Source organism: Ambystoma mexicanum, chromosome 13 (genome assembly GCF_040938575.1).
Source record: "Ambystoma mexicanum isolate Mex_15411 chromosome 13, UKY_AmexF1_1, whole genome shotgun sequence".
NCBI classification, from domain to species: domain Eukaryota; kingdom Metazoa; phylum Chordata; class Amphibia; order Caudata; family Ambystomatidae; genus Ambystoma; species Ambystoma mexicanum.
The window spans coordinates 108,061,679-108,081,016 of record NC_090938.1 but is presented as its reverse complement, the minus strand read 5'-3'; the positions used below and the strand labels follow the sequence as shown (position 1 = coordinate 108,081,016).

Sequence of the window (19,338 nt, the reverse complement as noted above, 5' to 3'; positions counted from 1 at the left end):
TCATGTTTTAGGATAGCCAAAGTGAATAAATATGTGAACAAATCTACACATAACAATATTCAATGGTGATATTTTTGCACTATTGGCCATTAAGAAAACCAGACGGTATTTTTCCTTTTGGCATCTCAAAAAGCTCAGATCTATGTTAAATATTTTTGCTGCAATGCTTTCGCTTTTTGTACTGCATATTTTGGAATTTTTAAAGACCAAACAATTAGTGCCAAACAGAAGTCCATTATTAAGGGGAACATCTATACTATCCATTGGCTGTTTGATTCCAATGGACCATTTGAACAGAGAGGATAGAGCTGACACGCTCCCTACCGCAAAGCTATGCTGATGTATTGTTAGATTAGCAGCAGAATTCAGGACTGCAATCTAGGCCCTATTAATATACATTTGCTGCATTGTCGTACCACTGGAATTGGGATCAGAGGGAACGGGGGGCTCAGTGGGGCATTGCGGGATAGGGGAAGGTCAAAATATTAAGGCTACAGCCCACCCATATTGAGGGCTTCGTTTGCAACTTGATGATCTAGGGATTATATTTATTTGTTTAGTGGTTTTTCTATGTTATACAAGCTGTAGTCTTCAATACAAATATATTCTATGATAAATATTCCAGTGGACAAAAGCAATGGGCTTTTAGGTTCTTTACTGTAGAGTGTCATAAAAATGATCTCTTAGGCACATAAAATGACAGCAACATTGCATCTCTTTATTCATTTTGAAGATCCCCCAAAAGAGAATCCGTATGAAGACATCAAAATCTCTCCGTTACCTTTGTGGAGAGTTCCATCAACGTGGAAGCTGCCGCCGCCAAGGTACACGATCAAGACGCTTAAGGTAAGAAGCTCGATCTCCAAAAGCACACAGAGGCTTTTCATAAACACATCTTGCCTTTGCCGCTTTTCAAACCATTTCTTTTTATTTGATGAAAGGTTGCCACTGAAAACTATACAAAAACAGAAGAAATATTATTAAAACCTTGATAACCCCCTAACTTTTAATACTATACATCTCAGAATTGAAAACTTGAACCCCCCTGCAATGTATTATAAATAAAGTTAGTTGAAACATTATTTATTGATACTAAGGCTGTGTTACATAGTCGTACATTTTAATTTAAAAATAAAGATTTAGGATTGGTCTTTCACTCTCAAAAAAGTCCAGGACAGAAAATAATGCATGCAACAAGTTATGCGCTATGCCCTCACTGTATAATTGGCTACTTATCTGTTGGTAAGCAGTTTTATACCGTGCCCCTTGAAATTCTTTAGACAGAACTTCCCCAATTCTAATGTAAAAAAAACTTTCCATTTCATGGTAGTGTACTTCCATTAAATGGCTAAATTAACTTTTACTGCTAGAATAATGCCCTCCAATCTGTTGCGGTCTTTGATGCAATCAAAATCTTGTTTAAACCGAATTCCATTACTCTGGACCCTAACATCACTTTTAAACTGTTGTGCAATAATTCTTTAGGTATAATTAAACCAAAAACAGAAGGAAAGGCAGTTTTAATGGCTAGAAACCTAAAAAGGCTAACAGACAAAGCACTAGAAACCTGGCTAACCCCACTATCCGAAAATATTATGAAGCTTACTAGCTCAGATGAGATGTCAGGTAACTACAAACAGATGATGCAGGAAGCTACCAACTCACTTGCCCCTTTGAAATCTAAGCAAGTGTTGGAGAGAAAAAATAACCCATGGTTTTCGGCTGAATTACAAAAGCAAAAGCTACTAAACAAAAACATTCCAACTCATGGAAACTGACACAAAGTGCATCGGAGAAGGAGGGACTCCGGACCGCAACTAAAGAGTTCAGGCAAGCAGTGATTGTAGCAAAAACGAATTTTTATAATGACAGGATTACTAAGCCCAGTACAGCTCTAAAGAACTTCCAAAGAGTTGGAAAAGCTGTTGTAAGGTTAACGCAGACACTATTTAAAAGAATGATGCATGGGGTAATATGATTCAAGATGCAATAATAGGAAAATCGATACAATTAGAAGGAATATTGAAGTAAATATTCAAACCCATCTCTTAACAGATAAAACTCTTGATAGATGTGGCCAGACAACAACCAGAAACTGAACTGACGGAAATTATCACCAATCTGAAACCTACTAACTGCAAGGGTGACCCATTCCCAGCCATGGTAATTAAGGAATGCACTCCACAGTTCATAGGCGCGCTCTTTAAATTTGTAAATACTTAATTTGCGGAAATCGTGTTCCGGATGATTTAAAGAATGCGTGGATCACTCCACTGATCAAAAAGCCTGGTATCTGTCTGCAGACAGCCCTTAACTATCGCCCAATTACAAATACACTGTTTCTGTTAAAGATTTTAGACTGTGTGGCCTACTTACAACTATCAATGTTTTTGAAGGAGAACGACATTCTGAATAAATGGCTATCAGGCTTCAGACAGGGACATAGTAAAGAGTCGGCCTTATTGGACTTAAAATCACAAATATTGCAGCATATAGATGAAGGGCAGATGGTGGCACTGATGTTGTTGGATCTGTCTGCCGCCTTTGATCTGGTGGCCCATGGCAAACTGGTCGCCAGATTAAGGGAGGTGGTGAGATTCTCTGATAATGCAGCCCTATGGGTTGAGTCATTTATGAGCAGACGGAGCTGTAGAGTATGGATGGAATGGGGATGCGGAAGCTACCCCCATAAGTCTTAAGTGTCTTGTGCCACAGGGTGCATGCCTATAACCATCATTATACAACATATTTACAGTGCCTTTTTTCCACCTGTTGGAAAAAAAGAACATAGGGTTCACCAACTTTGCTGATGACACCCAATGTGCCATTCCTATGCCAGGCCAACACAAGGAGGACGAAAAAGGGTTACATGAGAACTATGAAATCATCCAATGGTGGATGATGGAAAACGGGCTGGCACTAAACAAAGAAAAAACTGAGTTAATGGTAATAGGCATAAATAATAAAACGAACAAACTTGAAAATAGCTACAAACACTTTATAATAGCTGGGTGTGTCATAGAAACAGAAAAGAAGGTGAAGACGCTGGGGGTTGTCTTAGACCAGAATCTAAACATGAAGGCACACATAGGGAGCCTGATGTCCTCTACAGCCTATCATATCAAACTGCTGGCCCAACTAAGACCCTTCATGTACCAAACTATTCGGGAGACTATTGCTACAGCCATTGTTGGGTCAAATATCTACCATTGTATTAGTCTACTAGTGGGAGCAGCCAAATCTGATATCTCTCGCTTGCAGACACAAACACTATGGTTAGGACTATTGCTGGCCTAAAAAAGAGAGACCATGTCTCGGAGGCCAGACGGGGTCTGCATTGGCTTCCCATTGCTGCTAGGATCCAATTTCAGCTACTAACCATCACCCACAAATGTCTTATGGGATCTGGTTCGCATTATTTAACAGAAACACTGACAAAAAAATCCAACATCAGAATGTTGAGGTCGAATAAGTCAAATAATTAAATAATTCAAACCAGCTACAAATTCCCAAATGTAACCTTACACTAGTTGCTAAAGTGTGTTTTAAATGGCAGCACCTAAGGCATGGAATGATATCCCCCAGGCCTTAGAGATGTCAATTCTATAGCAACATCCAGAAAAGGAATCAAGACACTGCTATTCAAATAACAGTGTTCACATCGCCTAATCCCTGTTATTCCATGTAAGATCTTTATGAATATTTGTCACACCCTCATGCCCACAGGTTTAATGGTGCGCTATACAAATGAATAAAGTAAAGTAAATAATAGTCATCTTCAAGTTACCAGGGGCGTGATGCACCCTCTCCATAAATTGGTGTCTCATCTTTTTTCCAGCAGTTACTGTTTGTTAATAATCATAACAGTGTATGTGACTTGGCTTCCAATACTGAATGGCAAAAAAATAAATGTGCTGGAAGTCCTTTTTCGATTAGACTTATCCACCGCAGTTCTAGGAGGATACCTTATATCGTGGTCGCTTATGTTGGGGAAAGATTTTCAGGTCTTACTTTCCTTACTGCAGATTCTTATGAAACATCTTTAATGGAAACAGACCACTCTTTTCTGTAAAGGAAGGCAGAGGGAGTATTTTGTTTGTACGTTGTTTTCAATGAGATTATGCTTCTTGCCCGATGACTACATCAGAGGTGAATGAATGCCAGACAGTTTGCCATTGCTTGCATTACTTCTGCTTTTTTATAAGATTTCCAAGACACAAATATTCAGGGAGGGCTTCTAGATTTGTTCAATTTATAAAACAAATGATTTCTTTATTATCTTTTTGGTTGAGAATGTTAATGTGTTTGTCTTATTCATGTTTATTTTAAGATTATGTTCTATAGCCATTGTTTTTTAGTAACAGTTGCATGTCCAGCTTGGACTGGTCTAATAGGATGGTGACATCAGCAAAGGAAAGAATTTGTAGTGATCGGCCCTTCAAGACTCACAAGGAAAGATCCTACTGAAAGCAATAAACTTGTGTATGTTGACGACAATCTAGCAGACTTTCCTAAAGTCATTAGCCATCTTTATTCTGTTAGTGACATCCATTCAGCTGAACTTGAAAGCACAACAAGTGCACAAGGGACTGCAGAATTCCCCATTTTGAAAATGTATACTGTAGGTTACTGCGATCCACGGAGCCAAAGACTATCAAATAGTCTCAATGTGCACCACGCAATGGAGAGATTGTTTACAGATTGCACTTCTCCAGAAGCATATTCAGAGCCAAACAGCTGTCCATGATGGACGGCTTCTTTCTGAAACGTGTTTGTTCCAATGAGATAATCCCACCTGTCTTCAAAATTCCTAAAATGACAAGAATCTTACAAGGTGATCAAACTTTAATATTGACGGCAGTGGCGTCACTTCTTCTAAGAGCAGGAATGAAAATACTGCCATTCCACAAATACGGAATGACAGCACCAGCACAGTAAGCTTTTAAAACTAGCTCCAATACAGGAGTACATTTTTGGGGGACTGTCCTGGCCACCAAGCTTTGGAACTCCCTCCCTAATGCCATCAGAACTGAGCCTTCCTTCCAATCTTTCAAGAATAAAATCAAACCATGGCTCTTCGCACAAAACATTTGATTTAGCCACTACGACTAGGCCTGCTATCCCTAACTTTGAGTTAGAGATCATATTGCATTATTGTCTCTTTGTATATTTTGCCCTGTATTTAACTTATGTTGTCATATTGTCAATTTGGTTCATATCTATATGCTCATGTAAATAGGTTGTGCCCAGATCTCTCGTTATTGTATGTAATCGTAACTTTGTTCTACAAGATTATGCACCCTGATGCCTGTGGGCCTGGCGCGCTTTACAAATAAATAAAATACAAATACGATATGTTGCTGACAACAGCGTGACCAGAACAAACATAGCTATCTTGGAGTGGGGGTAGGGGCATTGTTAAAAGGGGAATGAGAGCAGCTGCGACAGAGGCATTCGCCGATGTGGGGACCAGCCTGTTATTTGGAGGCATAAAATGTCAGTGCAAGTGTCATGCATGAATTTTGCCATCACAGTTACGGCACATTGTCCATGTGGGGGAAGTTGAGTAGGACATTTATTGGTTCTGTGGAAGGTGCTTGGGTTAAACAAAATAAATTATTCAATTGTACTAACATTGCAAACTGGCTCTTTATGAAATTTTACAATATTCATTTTTAATATTCACTTCCAGTATATATTTTAGTCATAATAATAAATGTACAATTGGTTTACTGAACAGGGCACAGTATCAAAACCTAGAATAGCCATTTAAATAATGTTCTGATAGGAGGTTACCATTGAAGCATGGACAATAGCCATCTGGTGCATTCCTACTGTACTTTTACGAAATACCCCATTGAAAAAGGGGCAGGGGGTCATTAGCTGCTATCAGGGCTGCTGGCCACTTTGCTTAAAAACAAGCATTTTGGGAACATAAGAATAATTTTGAGGGGGAAATGGTTGTGATATCTCTCACATCATCGTGGTCTGAGAACTTAATTGCACCAGAAATTTAGGAGAGAGGCTGAGGGGTTTATCTGGTACACAGACATCCTTAGAGGATTACATATATTGGCTTGGGGGGCTTGAGGAAGTCAGCACACATCCTGGAGGAGCCTTTTCACATGGGGCATTTGACTGGATATCATATGCCCATGGGGATTGCTCAATGGGGACAGAGGATGTAACAGGCGGAGTCAGGTGGCAGAGTCATCATAGCCTCATCATGTTCTTCTGGCAGGCAAATGACTGAGCAAGAGGGTTTTGGGTCTCTCGCGAACCATTAGTGCCACTCTTGTGATCTCAAAGACCGGTCCAAACTGTAGCACCTACCAAGCCAAGTGACCTACCTTCATGCTTCTACTTTTTATTTCCCCGCAGGACAATCAAAAGAGTTTTTGTGATGGCTATGTGTTCAGTCGTGCAGTAAACAGCAACCTGTACCATTGCATCACAGTGCAAACCCTAGTTCAAGGCCACACAGCAGCACTCCAAAAGTCAAATACCATTGTGTGCATGCAAAGGGTGGGGTGCCAGTCCTTCATAGCCTGCGAGGAAGTAGAATAGTTACAATGATGGCCATACACTGTAGGCAAGGGTGAAGTCTATGGGGGTAGAGAAGGGACGTGTACGGTACGACATGAGCCGTGTGTAGGGTGGAAAGGTGGAAAGGGAAGGGTGCAGTGCATGAGAACTTTAACACATTGGATCTGCATCAGTGTATGAGTTGGGCCATGTGTGGCTGTGACACCTCGGATATCCAAGTTCTTAATGAGTCCTAGTGTACCCTTACAGCAAGCTGCTAAATGGAAAGGGTGCCATGGTACGCATGTGCCAAGAGATCGGTAGATAGATAGAGATAAGGAAAACAATCCCCTAATAGCCTGATCTACTGTGTCAAATTGGCAAACAGTGGCTGGCTTCAAGCATGTCTGTCTGCTTTTCTATCTGTCCATCTATCTAACTGTCTAGCGACAGTGCTTGGATGGATACCATGGCTAACTACCGAGATAGTTCTTGTGCCCTTTCCCCAATTGGTTGGTTGAGACACCTGGAGTGCAGAAGTGGTAGTATAGCGCTTCTTTGGGTTAGAATATTGTGTCTTACTTTTGTCCCATGATTATTTGCTATCTGCCACACATATACCGATCCTCTGGCTAAGCAGCATGAAAAAGCATCTTACTAAGAGGAAAGACAAGTGAGGCTTCAATCTTCATCAAACGAGCAGTAACTTCTTCAGGAAATGTTAGATGAAAGAGGTGCAGGCGTAGGGAGCCAACCCCATGACGGCGAGACCACCCACGTTAGACTCTGGCTTACTTCATAGGCAGCTGAGAACATGAGGGCGAAAGCAGATGTTTCAGGGCCCTGAACATACAGATGCCGCATTGTGCTGACTGGGCCACAGGCTTCAGAGCAAGGGGAGGCAGAGAAACTGGCCTGTATTCCCTCTAGTGCACTAGAAGTGCACACATTAGAGTGTAGAAAGGACATCACTTCCGAGTTCTTCTGATGAGCGATACTGCATGCCAGATAGAAGAGAATGAAGAAATATGAGGGAAGCACTCAAGATTCAGTAGGTTAAAAACATCCATTAATATCCAATGGAAAAAGGCAAGACTTCTGGGCAGATTCCAACAATGAACGCAAATGAAAGAAGCACTTTTTTCATTTGCTTTCACTTTAGAAATGTGCAAACCCCCTCGTTCTCAAAAGGTAACCTGCTCGAAGGTTTGAGGGAATGGGGGGGCTCTATAGCAGCGCAGAAGATGTACTGGCCAAACCCCTTAAATATATTATTGGCCCCCATCGGCCAGGTGGGTGCTGTGAGCATCCTTTAAGTGCCGGTCGCTGTGAAATGCTACAAAGATCAATAAGCCTCTACAGTCCTGTTGGAGGGTTAGAAAGGCAAGTGGGACAGCAGCCCTCATAGGGCGTGTTTCCACTTTACACCGGGATAGGAATTACCTTGCAATGCTATGCATCACCTTGCACAGGAAAGACTTTCAGCCTGATTCATGGAATTATTTGCGCTGAAAACGCAGATTTGCGCGTCTTTCTGCCCGAAAACCCCATACTTCAAACAGGTTTTTTTGGGCAGAAAGGCAGGCAAATCTGCGTTTTCGGCGCAAATAATTCCATGAATAAGGCTGTTTGTTTTCTGTGTATTTTAAAGCAGAAACCTTTTGTGAATTCGGGATGCACTTTAAAATAATGCCCCCCGATTTGCACAAATGTGTAAAGGTGTGAAAATGACCATTTGAATCTGCGCAACCATGATGTACAGATTTAAATGCTATTTCTGAATAGGGTGCATCACCATATTTACGCCAAATAAATCTTTAAGAATTTGACCATTGCCTTTTGTAGTGGCGTAGGCCAGAAATAACAGCTCTGGCGCAGGTGTGCCAGGAATGCTGACATATGGGTTCAGTGACTAGGGAAGACACTGTGGCGGGCAAGCAGCTGTTTTAAGGAACATTTGAAAGGGGGATTGTAGTGGAAAATGGAAGTGCCTAAATAATACAATCTCAGGTTTGGAGAAAAAAGGCCAAATTGCAGAAACGGAGACATCAACCTTTCAGAAAACATTGCTTCCTGCATTTATTATCTATTATGCAGAAAACAAGCCTTCTCTGCTTACACCCCAAGACTATGGAACCTTTTCCCTGTCAGCATCCGACTCGCCCCGACGCTCCTACAATTCAGAACAGAACTGAGGACCCACCTCTTGAAGGAGTCTCTACAGCTGTACCCCTCCTCTGTGCCCCTCTGTATCCTACCCCCACACCACTTATATTGGTTCTCTTGTTACCTCTGAAAAGTGGTCCGTTATGCATCTGTAATGTAGTATACCTCTGTAAAGCGCTCCGTTGCTTCTCAAAGCTAGTTCCGCGCTCAATAAATCACATCATAATAACAATGATATCTGAGCAAGATTAGTAGACGGTTCTCTATACAAGGGAGCCATTTTGTTGTATGTGCATCCTTTCAGAGTTCAAAGAAAGAGGCTTCACGGAACAGACCAAATGTGCACAGGGCGAATTTTGGATGGATGTCTACATAAGCTAAATTATGTGTGCTAAACAACGACATTAGTCTGGAGCAATAAATAGCAGTTCTTGGGGCTTCAGTACGAGTTATTCTGTGGGCATTACTGCAAGACTCTATTACCGTTACCATCAGTTGTTGCCATGAATCTACCGCGGGATCACAAGTGGTGTTATGGCGATGTCATTTCCCATTTTTGGAGTCAGGAGACTGCAAAGTGGAAATCATTGGATTTACTGTGAGAGATAATTATGTTGTGATAAAACCGACCATATTTGGAGATAAAGTGGAGGGTTTACCTCCAGATGAATGCTCATGGTAAAGCAACCAATTCACTTCGAAAGTCGGAATCTGGCTGAGCTGTTTTAATAATTTCTCTGTTTTGAATAATAATCTTCAACACATTTCAGGGAGTTAGCGTTGTTTTCATTTCTACTTTTCTCTTTTACTGCACACAGAGTGGTAACAGGCTGGGACCAGATCTCTGTGAATATTTACTCTTTTTAGATGTATTAATATACTATCGCAGCAATACGTTTCTACACTCAAAACGAGTTGGTTTTTATATAAAAATCATCTTACATAAACATTGTAGATAATTCTGGTTATTAATGTAAAAAACCATGTTCGTTTGCTACTAACTTCAGGGCTGCTTTATTCTTTGTTTTTTTAACAGCTCCCATCTAAACCCAATTTTCTTCGACGGCAAACTTTAGAGCTGAAGAACACAAAAATGTATCTGCATAAAAAGATGACAAAGGATGCGACACTTCCCGTGACATTAACAGAGTGGAAGGTGTTTAGAGGTGGAGACACAGCGCTGAAGAACCGGAAAAAGTTGCCCAGGGTAAGTATTTCTACCTATTCTATTAACTCATACAGAAGGCATACCGGGGAAGAGGTACCGAGGCGTAGCAAGTCATTTAATAGACAGATTAACATTCATGGCATTTCTTCTTTATTTGAATCATGTGTGTCAGACGTCCTCATTTGCTCCCTAAAGTATTCAGGGGGTGCTCTCCCTGGACATGAGGTTGCCTGCGGGGAGCTGTGACTTTTGCAAAGAGCCCACTTCAGTGCATTCACCTCTGTGTGTCACTGCCCGCCTTCCCATCAGTGCCCATGAGACCAGACGTGGTGAACACTGAGGTTTAATATCAACAGATAATACAAAGGAGCACATGCTAACAATGCTAACACTGCCCATGAGCTGGAGGCTGCCAAACTCTGCTTTTTACTTTTAGCTACAAAAATGAAGGATATTTTTTATTAACATTCACATTCGGGGGTGCCAACTTTTGAACTTACCAGAGGTTGGGGGGAATGACATTTCTGGTGCAACTTTTGACTCCAGTGACGTCATGGGAAGAGAGATCACAGGGTGTGGCATCACATCACAGAGTGGCATCACAGGCACTTAGCTGTGGGCAACAGACTGCGTAGGCCTGGCGTTTTATTGACCCTCCACTTTCCACCCAAACTAAAAAGTCATGGATTTAAGGTTTTGCATAAATCATAACCCATGGCATTGCCATGGGCAACTTTCCCTATGATAGTTATTTTGCTTGGTCTGTTCCATTACAGAAGAGGGCCTGCCGTTTGCATACCAGTCTTGGTCCTGCCACCAATGGGGACAGTCGAGTCATAGCTGCTAGGTTGAGTCCCCTCTACAAAGGAACTCACGCTACCTCAGGCATGTCTCAACCTTGTTGAATCTTATCATTGGGGAGAAGCTTGCTTTCCTTGGTGTAGCAAGCGAGGGAGACACGTCTGAGAATGCATGCTGTCTTTCAGGAAGTCAATCTGAAACAAGGGATGGATAGAAGTCTTTGAATCAATGTAAGCACTGGTATTGCTTGGGACGGCCTAACATAGCATCGTCGTGCTAGACGACAAGGCCGAAGCATGCCTGGGATTGCTTGTGTTCTTGTGCAGATGGCCTGTGGCTTAGCCATTTATATTGGACAGCTCCTTTTGGTGACAAGATCAAGAATCATTTGTGCATGGCTGGTATCTGCCTGTAATGGTACAGGCAGGATAATACATTACGGTATGGAAGGCTACCCGAGCAATGATAGGGGTTATGATTAAAACCCTTGCATACTTCACCTTTTGGTTTTGTTTCAGTTTCCTGTCCCTTTACCAACTGTTATTATTCACTATTCCATTAGTCGGTAGGACATTTATATATAAATTCTAGGCCACCTCAGTTGCTTGCTGCACCTGTTGCAGAGTTGTGTGAAAGCTGTCAGTCACGGGAATATGTGTATCCTGGATTTTCCAGAAAAGCATTTCATCCTTTTGAGGCTGATGAAATTAGTAAACTTGAGTTGGCTCATGCCTTGCTGTCTGAGTAGCGGACGGGGTGAGCAGCTGCAGAGCTGAGCTGCAAGCATTCCAAAGGCCTAGCAGAGCTTTCCCTCATCCGCCAACAGGCAAAAGCGAAAGCAGGGGTCTGTCACACTAATGTCCTGGATAGTGGGAGAGGGGGACGAAGGACTCAAGCGATGTGAGGCAGGCTCATGTCCAATCACTCTCTACTGCCCCACTCACAAACGAGCTGGCACACTCCTTACACAGTCAAAGCCTGAGCCCCAGTCAAGTGCACTTGCCCACAAAACATTGCAGCCAATGACGTATTTCACCAGAACCATGTCTGAAAAGAAATAATGCAAAGCCTGTGGCGTGCCCTACATAAATGATCAATATTATTGTTTTATATAGAGCAATATATATGAATATATGTGGGCATGGTGCTGCAAAGTGGCTGAAATAAATATTGTTTCTCCAACAGTGTTTGTTTCCAGCACTGAAATCACTGGGTACCAGACTTTTTGTGCAGCACACACTTCGCAAAACCACTTCTAAGTGATCCCGGTTTTGACAATCAATGGAAATTAGGTTGAGCGATTTCCCGGGGTCACATAGTTTGGACAAGTGGGGAAGCCTGACTATGAGACCAGGTTATCTTGCTGCATGCACGGTTTGCAGTTCAGTAGGTTTCTGACGACCTATTCTCGTGTTGCATCTTGAGTTTTGCACAGATATGCAATGCTGTCTGCAGATCAGATTGGCAAGAGTTAACTAGTACTGTATGCATGGGTGCTTCTGTGTTGAGGGCTCCATTCTGAGCGGCAACCTTTTACTGAGCTAGCAGGGGCACAATGGGAAGAGGTAACCTTACCCCAAAAGGTAGGTGTAAATAGGGGAAGGGTGGACATCTCATGAGTAGGTAAGCCACAGGTTTAGCAGCTCGCTTCTCACATGGGGGAAACCTGCACTTCTCAAGTTTGAATCCCATGGCATGGAGAACCTAGCTATTCATCCTTCTGAGCTTGATAAATTGAGTACAATTCGGATAATAATACCACCTGTCATTACAGTTCTTAGGAATTGGATGTGTCCGGCATGAAGTTCTAAATGAAAAAAAATGATTAGTGTTGGGGCTTGATTAACTCTGCCAAAAATGGCCCTGCATTAGTGACAAGTGTTGCTAGTGCGGATTGGAATCCATATATTGGCCTTACACTTGGTGCTAATACTGCTTGACACTTTAAAATGACAGTTTTTGATTTAGTGCTCATTTTTAAGTCCCTGCACTTGGCTCGGGCAGCAGGGCCTGATGGTACCTGCAATGCACTAATTAAAATGGACCCTTTTCTATGGGCAAGGTGCTACACTGTCTACTTGTGGACAGAGGTCTTAAGGGTGTCCTCCCAAAATCTTGGGCAGACAGCAACATTATTCCGATACACAAAAAGGGGAGCAAAGACTCTGCGAACTACCGTTTGTTAGCAATGCTCGCCATGCCACCAAAATCTTTGCACGAGCAATGCTGAACGAACTAAGAGATTGGATTGAGGTTAATAACATTTTACCATTTCACCAAACGGCCGCTCTCTCCAAAACAAATATGCTCCACAACCTATTAACACTTGACACGCTCGTGAAACATGCATGGGCTAAACATCCACACGGCATACATCGATTTTAGTGCAGCTTTTGACAATATCATTTGTGAGCGATGATGGAACAAACTCATTGCTAGGCAAGTCCCATCTGGACATCTATATATGCCCATACAATGGCATATACATACTCAAGTGACAATCAGGCTGGATGGAGGAGTTTGGGTCACTGAGTGGATTCCAACTTGTAGAGGGGTGAAGCAAAGATGCATATTGGATCCGACCATTTTTAATGTATATCTTGCAGCCCTTAACTTAGCCTCGAAGTCCCCAAAGGCGTGCCCGGAAAGATTTGGCGGTAATTCACGGGCATGGCTATGCTATGCAGATGACCTGCTACTGTTGGATTATACTCCTTGAGGCCTACAGGCACAATTGCAGGCTCTACGGGTATATGCAATAACAAATGCTATAAAATCAACATTGAATAATCCCAAACTATGGTTTTTCCACCTTCTCGTGGAAAACTAAAGAATTACTGCTAAACCATGCCAAAGTGTCCTTACATGAATATCTAGGGGCACTAGTAGATGATAAGATTAATCGGAACACCCACTGGCTGGTTGTCCGCTCTAAGTCTTTCCAACGAGCAGGGGCAATCAAAACGTTTATGGTAAGACAGGGTGGTCATTCTATTCAGACCATACTCACATTCACAATTTTTTCCTAGCATTGTATATGGTGCTGAAATCTGGGCCTGAAAATTTGGAGTGACGCTGGATATGAAGGGTAAAATCCTGAAATCCCTTTTGGGATTGCCTAGGTCCCTATCTACGGAACACATTCGTATAGAATTTAACCTACTGAGCATTTCCACATGTTTGCTACACAAAAGGTTAATGTTCTTTGGGACATTTATTGGGTTGGATCCAAGATCCCAGATTTTTAGGCTGATACAGACATATTCGATTGTGACAATGTCGGTGCGTAGTTGTGGTCTGAATTTGCTCTATATGACTGCTGAGCATTGGGCTGCCTTTGATCACGTGTCCTGCTTATAAACATCTAGTTAAAAGTGTTTTATACGAGTATGAAAAAGACAATCTTAGCATTCATTTGGCTACTAAAGTTAATAGTAGTCATTTTATTCAATACATACAAAGAAGAATTGATCTCCCTGACTATGTAAATGCTTACCCCACAAACTATACAGTCCGACGGTATCTAAACATTAAATTCAACTTAGCTGGCTCATTGCAGATTGTTGGAGCCAGGATAGGTGTCGCTCGTCATGAGAGAATTTGTAGACTTTGTGGGGAGGATGTGCTGGAGACTGCACAACATCTGATGACTGAATGCGAAAGACTATCTTTGCTTCGCCATAGATATATGAGTTCATACTAGTCCATCGATGACCCAGGTACACTGCAAGATATATGGGATTGCTTAATGGATGGACATAATGCTCATGTATTATATCATCTGCTGAAATGTTGTGATCAGGTTCTTATGGTCTTGGATGAATTATTCTCTTGTATGTATGCATGAAATGGTCCGGCTCACAATGCCAGCAATGTATTTCTGGGTTTTTCCAGTGCGACACCTGCTCCTAAGCATTGCTTGATACAATCAACATATTATTATGCATAATACATGATGTGAATAGTAGTTGCATTCCTTGCCAAAAACCAACACATAGCTCAAAGTACGGAAATCAACTGGTAGTTGTCTGTTTAAGAACATAATTTTGTACTGGGCCTGTTAGAGAGGTTACAAAAATGTGCTACCAAAGAATACAGGCTCTATAACAGATGAGGCGGGTCTATACACATTTGTGCAAACAATAGTGGGCTCAGAAGGGAACTATTTCAAACAGAGGTGTAAATGGCCAGCAGGGCAGTTTCTGGTCCATTTGGTGCCCAGAGTGAAACACTAGGAATGCACCCCCCCAACACCCCATCCTGCACGTCACTCCCACTGCACCCTGCGCGCCACTCCCACCGCACCCCACGCGCCACTCCCACTGCACCCCGCGCGCTACTCCTACCGTACGCCACTCCCAAACTACACCGTTAAGGACTCCTACCCAAAGTCAAACAGTCCGTCACACAAGTAAGGAACTGCCATTTGCAACGGTGGTGGGCCACTTTTTCATTGGTGCCCAAGACAACTGTGTGCCCCAATCCCACTTAGGCTGCAGATATTGAGGACTGGGCACACCAAGAGACCATGAATATGGCATAGGATGCAGTATATACAACTAGCGAAGAACACAAGATGCTGAAGGGGGTTTGGAGGCAACCTAAGCCAAAAGCGCAAAGACAAGGAGACACCTGAACCCAATAAACAATCACTTTAAAATTCTTTGAATGGGAATCAAGTGTATGCCTTGATACAGTAAAGACTGACTGTTGTCTTGTTATAAGGATACATGGACCCGGATTATTTATTTATTCGTGCAATGTTTGACGAGTGCCTGTATGTTTATTTATTCATGCAATGTTTGTCAGATACAGGTATCCAACAAACATTGCATAAATAAATAAATTATCTGTGTCCATGTACCGGACAAACATTGCATAAATAAATAAATAAACCGTTTCGTGGCTTAAAGAATATTTACTCAGCAACACTGGTCAAAACTATTATCAGCATAGTGAAGTAACTCATCGCCAGTGCCACGGAAGTGGTTTAAGCTGTAATTGATATATAGTTTGAAAAAGAAGCAGCATGAAAGAAATAGCGCCGCTTTAAACTATTATTTTGGCCATTTTTTGGGCTTGCAGGGGCGCACCATGGGCCCAAACGGGTCTCTGTTTGTACCGTGTCGGGTCCCACAGTGCGTCCCTGCAAGGCACACCCACCCCCCACAGCCCACCTCTCTCCCCCTCCCATCACAATGCCAGCACAAAACCATTCAGTGTCCAATGGCCCACCATTAGCAGCTTCCTGCTGGCATTGTGATGGGCAGGGCTGGTCTTAGCTGCAGGGGGACCTGAAGTGTTTTCATTGTTGTGCTTATGCCCCCAACCTCACCGCGCCCCACCCCAAGTTACGCGAAAGTGGTCAGAGGGAGCCTCTGACTTTGGTAATATCACGTAGTACTCGCATACTATGTGAAATTACAGTCGGAAGCGGCAGCGCCAGCACCTGAACCGGGGAACTTTCACCACGGCAAATCGCCACCCCACAAACTGCGTCATTTTATTCTCTCCAGAGGTTCCAGGGACTGGGGCGATTGCACCCCCTGGGGCTATTGCGCCCCAGCAGCCTGATGGCCAGCCCTCCGACTCCTAATACCTGAGGCATTCACTGCGTGTTCTGCTGCTGCTCTTAAACGAAGGAAAGTGGCGTATTGCCGTTGATTCGGAATGCATGTCTTTTTATTCATGCTATTGAGGTTGCTTTCCAAGTAGGGAGTTCAGCCCCTTCTGCACATTTTCATGGGGCTGAAATAACGTACGCATCTGATGATATAAACCCGCATTCCGAGCTAGCTGATGGCTGCTCGCTCCGATATGCCCCAGCTCCCTGAGTTTTCACATTTCTTACCCATGTATGCTAGTCTTCCCTTGTTCGCTGTCCACTCCTCTGGTGCATACTGCCTGCCATTGAAATAAAAAAGGGGCTCTTTCCATATTGAAAGTGATTTTTTTTTCCCATGGTGGCATACGTTTTAATTTGTGATGAACTTGTTTGCCCCCTGACATCTTTTCCTCCACCCACTAGGGCGTTTTTCAACAATGTTTTTCGCTATCCACACCTCGAATGGTTGCGCCAGGGTGCACTCGTTTAACAGGCTGTGCAAGCTAGCAACAGCACTGACGTGCGTTCACAACAAGCCTATCTATTTTTCCCTTTCACCCATTATTTATTGTCTATATAAAACATTCAAAGCTATGATAATGAGGTGGCTCACAGAACTCTCAGGGGTTCATCAAAATAAATGTACTAGCCATTTGGCAATTCAGAAGCTTTTGCTCAGACGAAATCTGTAAGGCACCAGGCGCGTCATTTCACCAAAATGCCAGGGGTAGCGGAAGTGACATTGTTAAGATCAGTGTGTATAGGCCCATATTACCAAATTACTGTGAATGCAAGCAGACGTCCATGACCAAATGATAATGATGTGTTATTATATAGCACTTACGCTTAAGCGCTTTATATAGAAAAAATATACACCCAATATCACCCAACATGTTGGTACTCATTTATCGACCTCAGAAGGATGAAAGGCTGAGTTGAGGCGTTAAGAAAAGACCAAATCAGTGACTCACCCCCTGAAGTGTGCCTGAAATAAACCTTTAATGAGTCTAGCAATTATTTTATAGAATTCCAGAAAGACACATTATTTGGTACCCCTATTCTTTCTTATTTAGGGTCAGTGCTGAAAGTGTTAGACTTGTGGCACTCCTGTTCTTATTTTTCTTCTTTTTTTAAGGGGCCTGAACAAGAAAGCCAGCCACTCCAGAAGTAAAGAGCCACATGGTGCTGGCCACAGCCCAGGAGCTTGCATTAAAAAAAATTGATTTTTTTCTTAGAGTTTAGGGGTCGCAAGGGAGACTTTAGTGGTCGTAACTACGACCTCTGGCAACCCCTAAATGATGTCCCTGTAAGGCACACCATTATTCTCTGCTCGCCTGGTACAGAGGACCTTTCTTTTTCAGCCACGGCTATCTATTCTTACTTGTGTGCTGGCCACTGCTGCAGCATGTCCACACACACACAAAGTGTTGTAGCCTAGCGCTTAACTCTGCTCTAGTGCCTAGTGCACATCTGGCTATGTGAGCTGTGTGTATGTGTTGAGAGCAGTGGAGCTTGGAGTGTTGGAGAGAGGCCTCGAATGGAGGTAGCATGAGGGTTACAGGACTGACGGTTCGGGAGAGGCAGGGAGAGCGCCAGTGGAGGTGGAAGCACATTACTTGACCTCCTGTCTACTTTCCTACTATGAACTGTAACAATAAAAAAAACCCACCTTTTCTACAAGCTTGGCTCTGGAGTGGTTCCTATGTGTGTCCTGCCTAAGTTGATACCACTCCACGCGAAGATACAACACGCAGTTTCTCTGCAGACTTGCAGGCACACCACACGTGGATCTGCACACCACGGTTACCCGGCGAAGCTGCACACATAATGCCTGCATAGTGTCTCTGCACTTCATCACAAGGAGCATTTCCACTTGCCCTTATTAGAAATGGTGCCAACTTGCAAAGGCACTCGTGCGTGCACACCTGCGGATGTGTATGCTTTAGTACATGAATTCAGCACTTATTTATTTGTGGACAAAAGGGGCGTGGGTTGGGTCATGGCTGGGCATTATCTGATGCCATGGATTCATAAGGGGATGTGCAGCCATTGCACCTGTGCATGTCCCCGTGCCTCTTGCACCGACTTCAAGCGTCATAATTGCAGAGTTCAACTACACAGAGGTCAGTTGTAGACCCTGTGCTGATGCCACCCCCTAAAGAAGCTGGGTGCAAGTTTTACGTGCACACAACTCCTTTGTAATGGTTTGTTCCCTTCACTGGGGACGTACTAATTCTCCCCCATGTGTAGCATTCTTGCAATGGCAATGCCTAACGTGGGAATACGAAAGAGGAGGACGTGCTGGAAGCAGGGAGTCTCCTTTCAAGGTTTCAGGTGCGTGCGAAGGCTAGTTTCTCTATATCCAAATGACACAATACGGACTTCACAATCACATGTGACAATGAACACACTGAAAGCTTTGCTTTGGATGCTTAACGATAACGCAGCTGTATATCCTGGTGACAGAAAGATGGCTGGGATTCGTGTTCCGGTTTCAGATAGAACAAGTTCTCCAGTTAGCCCCAGAGCCCGAACTCGGGAGCTCTACACTCGGCTCTATGTCATCTTATCGAAAAGTATTAATGAAAGTAGATTTACAAAAATTATTGGTCGATTATGCCAGAAATATATGCGGGGGAGATCCCTTGCAGCCCCTCCCTTAAGACGCCTACATTCATTATTCACCTAATCCCACTCCACACATATATTTGGGGAAAAATCTGATGTAAAATAATCGATGAATTCTACTTCGAGGAATTCTTCTGCAACCAAAACCCCCTCTCTGCCACATTGCTCTAGTTACACCAAGGCTGACTCCTTTTGATCCTGTGCGCACAGTTCTTTCCATGCATCGCCTTCATTGTTGTAATTACCATTCCAAGAAGTTGTGTGACATTCCTGTTCTGCACCTCAGCGGTTCCCCTTGCCTTAAGGCAGGCTTCATTTTTCTATTTCTGATTAGCATGTCAATTACATTTCTTTCAAAATCGTGTGCTCATAGTGGGCAGACTTTGCAGAGCCTGGATGTGGGGGATGTTTTTCTCTCGTCCACATTTCATTAGAGAATAACATC

The 19,338-nt window shown here is 43.0% G+C and overlaps 1 protein-coding gene across 3 annotated transcripts in view; it reads left to right on the top strand.

The window, feature by feature from the left end:
* DENND2C (DENN domain containing 2C) overlaps window positions 1-19,338 on the top strand; it is a 463,255-nt gene that overhangs the window by 269,036 nt on the left and 174,881 nt on the right. For all 3 annotated transcript variants that reach the window (XM_069633399.1, XM_069633398.1, XM_069633396.1), the window contains exons 4-5: window positions 734-846; window positions 9,728-9,898. In XM_069633399.1, coding sequence (XP_069489500.1) covers window positions 734-846; window positions 9,728-9,898 — 284 coding nt within the window. The remainder of the gene's footprint in view (window positions 1-733; window positions 847-9,727; window positions 9,899-19,338) is intronic.